Below are 8,970 nucleotides of genomic sequence, written 5' to 3'. Positions count from 1 at the left end.
CGCACATGACCACGAGATAAGTTTGTACACAGATGGAAGGCTGACAGGCAGGCAGGCCATCCAGTTATTTTAGCCGGGCAGGCTAAAATGATTGGTCGTGCTTTTTACAGCGCTACGGCTTCCACAGATGAATTGTTTTAATGTATTTATTGTCAAACCATTTCATATATTCATTGCTATCGGCATGTTAAGAGCATTCCATGGAATATGACAAAAAATGTTTCTGAAGTAAATTACATACCCCACCTTCAAGGGGAAAGTTAAGGGAAATTGAATTTACAGCGCTGAGCGAACAATCCTCTTAAATTACTTCATAGCCAATTTATTTGGACTAGATTATCCCAGAGAGTCTAAACGTTCGTTATAACCATAGGTTATAACACAGTTTTAGATTTTTAAAACCTTTATTCTATATGTGAAAATACAAAAAAGGGAGATTTTGCTGCTTTTTTCGCATCTTGACCACATTAGACCAGGTCCTGATCTAAAACCACTATACCTAGACTCATCAAATCTGGAATAGATTATAGACAATCCCTTTTTTGGCAAAACAGTATTAGTGACGGTCATCTTGGTGACGTGTGTTGTTGTGCGAGACCAGAGATGTAGTTCATTGAGCGGTTTCACACAAAAAAAGTTTTACTTCACAGTTTTACGACAAAACATTTTTTTTTTTACTTGCAAAATTATCTTTTAAATTGACAAACATCATATGTGTAATTCGTGGCACAATTCAAACGGGATCGAAAGATAACTTTTCTCTCGCCATTGACTTCAATACATACTTTTTCCGAAATAAGGTCCCATGGAGGTCCACCGGAAAGGGAGGGACTTCGCCTCTCTATAAAGTCAGATGAGCACTTTTCTCCTTTTCCATGGAACTGGTGAACAGGTTTCTTATTTTTTGTTTTAAAAAATGTGGTAACACGCACAAACTGTTACAATATTGTGCACACAACCAATTGTAGTGTGCAATAATCACTGTTATTTAAAAACTTGGATTTAAAGAAACACTCCAAATTGTTTTTTTTATGAGGTCTCGATACTTTAATGTGTTATTTTTATGTCACGTAGTTCTTCAAACTACTGCCAGTAGTGTACTTATTTGACTTGTTATTACTAATTTGTGCTTTTCTTTGAATCATTGCTGCCGTTAAGTGTCAAGATGTGCAATTTGGACATGGAATTTTAATAGAAAATGTTAAAAAAGCATTGCTCCCACTTTGCTGCATTTCAATATTTATTTCATTATCTATGTCATCATTTATACATTTCTGTATCAAGTAATACATTAAGTTAATTCTTTTTTATGCATTAATTGTCATTTTTCATTTGTAGAAATGATTTTAACCGCAAAATTATTCCGTGTTGAAAAATACACTTATTTACAGATATTTACTCGTTTGATTCCCTTTTTTTTTTCCCGTTTAAATACTCTGGTAACATTTTACTAGCTTTGTGTTTGAGGAAAAAGTTATTTTGTCCAGTACGGGGATCGAACCCGCGACCTTGGCGTTATTAGCACCACGCTCTAACCAGCTGAGCTAACCGGACTTTAACAGCTTCGCAGCGTCTGTTGCTGTGGGCGTACTACAGTTTTCTATATAGCGGACTACAACATGGATGTACTGTATAAGGATATAGGATGTAGAACGAGGGACTACTGTAAACTCATCTAGAGACTCTGCACCGTGCTCTGATTCTGTTGTTTTATGCTTTATGAATGGGGACAACAGAGAAACATATTCTTCATGACCAAAGTTGGAATTGAAATAAAAAAGGGAAAGTGAAACTTATGCTCGTCAACCACCACACTGGATCCAGGTTTCCTATATCCTTCAGAAAAAACAGGAATTAAGCCTGATTATCTTTCTAACTTTACTGACCTTCCGTTTTTTTGTTTTTTTATTTCACTTAAATTACCACAGCCTCTTAAATAAGGTATGCAATGGAGTTTGCCATTTTGCCTCTCACATGTTGAGGATTAGAACCATTGAACCCCGCATTGTTAGGTATCCATTTACCCCTCTCGCCAAATAAAACCTAGATGTTTTTCTTCAACATTTTACCGGCTCTGATCATTCGTATATTAGGGTTAGACTGGGACTTGTTTACCTGAATATGTCCTTTAGAAAAAAAACTGGAACTAAGCCTAAATATCTTTCTACCTTTTTCCGTTTCTTACACCATAATTAAAACGTTTTTCCAAGAGTCTGCAAGAGCTATTCTTTTTGAAAGAACCTGCAAGAGTTCCTCCCCAGCAGCTCAGTGAGGTAAAAATAACAAAACAATAGAGCGTGCTGGGAGTTGAACCACCGACCCTCAGCTTGGAAAACTTCCATTTACCCCCTTGAGCCCCTTGAGCCAAAGTCAGACCCACACAGTGCATTAACATCTTACTATTACCTTACATTATAACATTATCTTTATTTAAAAGCTTCTACCTTCGAGCTTTATAATCTGTTCAATGGTATTTTATCATTTCAGTACATGTCCGTTACAATGCAAAAAGGATCTTTCATGACATTTTAACTATTGTACATTTTGACATGAGGAGGAGAGGACTTGTCAGAGGCCATATTGCAAAAACATTAGTTGAAACTCATCACAGGAAATGACAGTCCAATGTCTTACATCTGTTCAGAAAACACAAGGCTGCCAGGCAATGGCGTAACTATCGACGGTGCAGTTTTTTTTTGGGGCCCCAATGGCATTGACCGGTTCACGCAGTCTTCAAAGTAACCAAGCAACCAAAATTAATTTGTAATTTGTCTGTCCAATGACCTTGTTCCCTTTCATGTCATGTGATACCTTGCGTGACGAGCGAACCGTTGAATCAACCTGAACTGTACTGTAGCTAGCAGCAGCAAGTTCGGCAGCATTATAAAACATTTAATAGCTTGCCTTGCATTTATAATGTACAGCAAACCAAAGCACAAGAGTGGCGCTCAAAAGAGAAAGGACAAGAGAGAACAAGCAGATGTAACAGCTAAACTGACGAAATTAGACCGGTTTTTCATATATCCTCCTCGAAAAGGCTGTTCCTCATCGTCCCAAAAAATACAATATGTTCTATTTGTATTCATACCTCTTAATGTGTGTTTGTATAAAAAAAGAAGGTGCAACAAAGATACATAATAATAATAAATATATTATAGGCTATGAATAATAATACATATAGAAACATATAGAAAAACCTGGATCATGTATAGCACGGTGCCCAAGAGAAGACAGTAAATTATTGCTTTATAACTGTGTTAAAATATTATTTTGAGAAGAAGCATACAAGTGTAAGTACAGACTTCTTTGGGGTTGAAACCATGCTTCTCTTTTCCAACATAGAAGACAAACAGAACAACCAACAAGAAATAATAAATAAAACAAATGAATACCATACTTAATGACATACATAGTCATAGTGGGAAAGAACATACAAAATAGTAATTCTTGCTTTATAATTTATATAAATGGTGTGCTAATAATAGTAGGCGTACATTGATTTATTGAGAAAAATATTGCTTAAATAAATAGCGGATATGACTTTTATTTTGAAACTTTTGACAGTTGGATCGGAAGTGCCATCTATCGTTGTTGTGGCTGCAGAAGACATCACTTTTAACAACACCTTGCTAACGGTCATGAAACCTCTCACTCACAGCATCAATTCTCCGGAGTATTTCAGACTCTATGTGCCCATACCCTAACCTGAAGACCCTCGGTGTTCCCGGAAAGCCTCTCACACCCGGCTGAGAGATGTCAGTAGTGACGGTGCAGCTCGGGCAGTGCGGGAACCAGGTGGGTCAGCAGCTGCTCCACAGCCTCCTCTGCGACGCTCAGGACGGCCAGAGGAAGGAGCTCTGCACCGCCAGCCGGGAGCGCTTCTTCCACCAGGACATACATGGAGGTAACGGGATTATATAACTATAACATTCTTGTTGTTAACCACCAACTATGTGCACTATATGCCGTTAATAACTGCAAGAATAGGTGGCTGCTAAATCCTCAGAACTGTTACAGGATGTGTAACACAGAACAAGATAAATGTGTTTAGGTAACATTAAGCTGTTTTTGGCTCTTTTCTGCTGTAATAATGTAAATGTCCCCTCTGTGGGACTAATACAGGTATTCTGATTCTGAAGCCTGCTGCTCAATAAAGAAGTCATCAAAAATGATAAATAATGATAAATAATGACATCTCAAAAGTTAACACCTTTAATGTTGCTACCTAACTGTGAGGCTCACCTGCTGACCTGTCATGTCACCCTGTGTTACTTTACAGAGCTTGTTGCCCGGGCTGTGCTGATCGACATGGAGCCCAAAGTGATCAACCAGAGCATCAGCAGGGCTGCGAGATCCGGCATGTGGCGGTACGGAGAGACGTCACACTTCAGCCAGAAGCAGGGCTCTGGGAACAACTGGGCCAATGGGTAAGGACAGTTCCCCCCAACTCTTTCTGTTAAAACATGTAATAACCAATCATCTGTGGCGAACTAGAAAACATTAATCCTGTGTTTAGAGATTGTTAAAGCTTGTATTCTGGGTTGGGAGCCTTGCTTTCAAAATGTAATCTGTTACAATAACAGTGTAAATACTTTACTCTTTAGTACAGCGTACAGTTAGGACTGGTTTTAAACTCCCTCTTAAACATTCCCGTGGACCCTTCATTTGATGGAATTGTAATTATTGTATTCTAACTGCATTAGTGTCAATGTGTTTTGTACCCCTATATTCACATTTATCTCGTCATTTGACTATACTCTCAGATATGTTTGTTGTTTTTACATTATCATTCATGTGTGTTGATTTGTGAAGCCCTCTGAGACAAATGTGTTTTGTGATATTGGGCTATACAAATACATTTGAATTGAATTGAATTGAAGAACTAGTTACTTGTTAGTAGTTGTATTGTCTCCCGATTACGTAATATCGTAATAACGTAATTGTGTCACATGTAATCCATCTTCAGCATTGTTTGTAATGTGCTTCTTGACTCTCCCCAGGTTCTGTGTGCACGGGCCGGCTCACAGAGAGGTGGTGGAGGAGCTGGTGAGGCGAGAGGTGGAGCGCTGTGATAGGCTGTCGGGACTCCTGGCCATGATGAGTGTGGCGGGGGGGACGGGCTCCGGAGTCGGTACCTATGTTACTCAGTGTCTCCGAGACGTCTACCCTAAGTCCTTCATCCTCAACCACCTCACCTGGCCGTATGGGACCGGAGAGGTATGTGTGTTTACATTACGGAACATAGTGACATCACTACGGAACACTCACGCTTCTATTGACCAGCACTCCAACACATTGTATGTGATAGGCTAAGGGGTGGGACATCTCTAAGCAGTTAACCAATCACAACAGAGCCGGCCAGCTAACCAATGAGAGCAGACTGGGCTCTGGTTTCAGACAGAGGGTGAAAAGAGGTGCTGCACCACAGGCAGTATGAGAAAAATAAAGAGCTTTTTGAACATTAAAGTATTGAAAGACGTCACAGTAGAGACACTAAATACAAAATGAACCTGAAAATGAGCATAATAGAGCCCCTTTAAACCCCCCTTTTCCTCTCCCCCTGTCTTTTTCAGGTAATTGTCCAGAACTACAACTCTGTGCTGACGCTGGCTCATCTCTACAAGCTGTCGGACGCCATCCTGGTGCACGAGAACGACACGGTGCACCAGATCTGCAGTCAGCTGCTCAACATCAAACACATCTCCTTCGCTGATGTCAACTCAGTGATCGCTCACCAGCTGGGCAGCGTCCTGCAGCCCGCGCTCACCGCTGACTCCCAGGGAGCCTACAGCAGAAACCCTCTGGGTGAGAGAGGCCACCCACACCCACCCCCACACACACACACACACACACACACACACACACACACACACACACACACACACACACACACACACACACACACACACACACACACACACACACACACACACACACACACACACACACACACACACACACACACACACACACACACACACACACACACACACACACACACACACACACACACACACACACACACACACACCAGGTTTCTCACAGTGCATGGATTTTCTGGATTTGGACATCAAGACTTTGACTTCAATAGGAGTATTTTTTTACTGTAATAAGGGACCCAAGTACTTCCTCCACCTCTGACACCTTGACACCTTTCCTACTCGTCTCTCAGGGGAGTTGGTGAGCGCCCTCTGCTGCCACCCAGAGTTCAAGCTGCTCAGCGTCTCCTCCATCCCTCAGGTGCCCCTCGCCTCCATGGCCTACAGCAGCTTCAGCTGGCCCAGCCTGCTCAAACACCTCCGCCAGATGCTCATCTCCAACAGCAAGATGGAGGAAGGCGAGTCACTCTACATTATATGATATTTATTTAAAAGTAATGCAACTAATTTCTTTATTTAGATTTTAATAGTTTTTTATTTTTTGGTGTGCTTGCTCTCAGGTATAGACTGGACGGTGCGTCCTCCTGCAGCCGCTGAGCGCAGCAGGAGCCTCACAGCAGGGAGCTTCAACACGTCTCTGGCCAACGTGCTCATCCTGAGAGGGAAGGACGTGTACAGCGCAGAGACAGGTCAGAGAACTGGGAAAAAAGTGTTTATTAAAAAAATGAATCCAGACTCGATGATGAATCCACAATTCATTCAAGGGATTGTGATATTTTGGTGCATGCATACTTAGATTACATTTTGTTTACAGGTATTTAGTAATGGTTGATGTTTGTTCTGTCCCCAGGCGGTTTCGAGGACCCGGCCCTGTACTCCTCCTGGCTCTCACCACAGGAAGCCTTCAGTGTGTGGAAGTCCCCGGTGCATTTTAATAAATATGAAAAAAGTGCCACGCTGGTCAGTAACAGCCAGGCTCTGCTCCGCCCCCTGGACAGCATGGTGGGCGGAGCCTGGAACATGTTCGCCTCCAGGTGAGTCACTCTGCCAAATGTTTAAATATCACTTTGAGGAAAAGCTGGGTCCAAACACAACCTACTTATGTTAAACCCTGAGGGGGATGAAGTCAAGTTCTCCTGGAAGCTAATATGTTTTTGTCTTTTCAATCGCTAACAGAGCCTACATCCACCAGTACACTAAGTTTGGGATCTCAGAGGAGGACTTCCTGGACAGCTTCTCGTCTCTGGAGCAGGTCATCTCCAGCTACAAACAACTGTGCTAGAAATGGGAGAAACCAACAAGCACCCTCATGCCAAGGAATACCACTGTTTGGAATGATTTCTTATACCAACATGTAAATAAAATGTATTTTATTTAATTTGGAGTTACAGCCAATCCTTGACTTTCCCCATTTTTCTTTACATCAGAAGTATCATAGGGACACTCATTATGGACATCATAAACACAGTTGAGGCTGCAAGAGATGCTGAAGTGTAATAGTAAAACATAGTTAAATCAGCTCTGGAAAAGCAGCTGTAAAAATAGATTTTTTCAGTCTAGATTTACAATAACTCAGGGTTGGTGCAGACTTCAGATGTTCAGGAAGCTTTTCCTCATCCAAAAGCTGTTCCTGCATGTTTGGTTCTGACCAGGTTCTGACCCAGAGTACGATGAATAAACCCCGATGCTCCGAGAGCTCTGGGTGGTTCCTAACAGAGCAGCATCCTCACCTCCTCCATCACCATCTGGTATGCCGCAACCACAGCCAAGGATAAGGGCAGGCTGCAGCGTGTCATCCGCTCTGCAGGGAAGGTGATCGGCTGCAATCTGCCATCCCTCCACGCCTCCAGAACCCTGAGGCGGGCAGGGAAGATAGTGGCCAACCCCTCCCACCCTGGACACAAACTGCTCACCCCCCAGGCAGGAGGCTGCGCTCCATCAGGACCAAAATCTCTCGCAACATGAACAATTTCTTCCCCTCCGCTACCGGCCTCTTAAACAAGACCCGCCCCCCCCACTGACACTCACCTCAGCCACAACGTAGTCTCTATATGCATTACATTAATGCACACAATGTTCATACTGCTTACCGCACATATTTCTTGTTTCATATTTCATATCCTATATAATTCATTCATAGCATTCTATTTCCATGTAAATTACTGCTCTATTTTATTGCCATTTAACTATATTTTATAATGGTGTCCTTAAAGATTTTTTGTTCTATATTAGATTTCTTGTTTTATATTTTATGTATGCACCATGACATCAAGTTAAATTCATCGTATGTGTGAACCTGCCTGGGAATAAACCGGTTTCTGATTCTGATATTAGACAAGTATTCAGGTCCCAGACCATAGAGCGATTTGTATATTAATGGAAACATTTTGAAGTGAATTCTTTGGGATACTGGGAGCCAATCTGCTGAGCAAAGATCACATGCTGCAACAAAATGGCTTCCAAACAGCCATAACAAAAAATTCAACTTTAGAAATGTTTAGGAATAAAGAAACATGACAAGGGCATACTTTTACTTTTCACCATTTTATTATTTATATATTTTCCACAATAGTATTTCCAGAAGCGGGATGATTGACATTGAGTCAGTTACTGAAAGCCGGTCGTTGAATCCACAAATAATCCATCTGAAGTGGAGAAAAAATAAGATGCTGAAGGTCCACAGACTTCAGCCAGCTTACAAACCAATGTTGCCTTTTAAATGTAACAGCCAACACCAGTCTGATAAGCTAGCTGACGCAGCGGGAGGTGATGAAGAGGAGTTCAGGATCTGAGAAAATTGATGAAGAGCATACCCAGAAGTCTTCCTCCTCGACATCGGGGGGGTTGGGCTTCAGGAAGGTAAAATGTGAGTTAAGTCAAACTGTCTTACTTACCTTGGACATTACTCCAACAAAAAGAATCAGGTCATGATGGTTTTGAAACAGTTTGCAAAGATCACAACATTTCAAAAGCCTCACCTATAGGCAGGGGCGGACTGGGACTAAAAATCAGCCCGGGACTCTAGACCAGCCCACTTCGGTACCGCAAGTAAATTGTCAACGGGGGGGGGGGGGGGGGAGATGCTAGTGAC

General features: G+C 41.8%; 1 protein-coding gene across 1 annotated transcript; it reads left to right on the top strand.

The window, feature by feature from the left end:
- The first annotated feature begins 3,572 nt into the window (after positions 1–3,572).
- On the top strand, positions 3,573–8,312 carry tubd1 (tubulin, delta 1). Its single transcript, XM_079679269.1, has 8 exons — positions 3,573–3,904; positions 4,280–4,427; positions 5,001–5,217; positions 5,574–5,805; positions 6,173–6,337; positions 6,440–6,568; positions 6,730–6,913; positions 7,056–8,312. Exons 1-8 carry the CDS (start codon positions 3,754–3,756, stop codon positions 7,159–7,161), a joined length of 1,332 nt encoding a protein of 443 aa, XP_079535395.1. The 5' UTR covers positions 3,573–3,753; the 3' UTR covers positions 7,162–8,312.
- Positions 8,313–8,970: the final 658 nt, after the last annotated feature.

The sequence above is a fragment of the Notothenia rossii genome (genome assembly GCF_949606895.1).
Source record: "Notothenia rossii genome assembly, chromosome: 4".
NCBI lineage: Eukaryota > Metazoa > Chordata > Actinopteri > Perciformes > Nototheniidae > Notothenia > Notothenia rossii.
This window is presented reverse-complemented; position numbering and strand designations above follow the sequence as displayed.

What these genes read in the sequence shown, in the direction of transcription:
- tubd1 (XM_079679269.1), top strand. Translation starts at nt 3,754, where the DNA reads ATGTCAGTAGTGACGGTGCAGCTCGGGCAGTGCGGGAACCAGGTGGGT. An exon ending in GGCCGTATGGGACCGGAGAG is followed by an intron (nt 5,218 to 5,573) that starts GTATGTGTGTTT and finishes TGTCTTTTTCAG; the next exon opens with GTAATTGTCCAGAACTACAA. An exon ending in CAACAGCAAGATGGAGGAAG is followed by an intron (nt 6,338 to 6,439) that starts GCGAGTCACTCT and finishes GCTTGCTCTCAG; the next exon opens with GTATAGACTGGACGGTGCGT.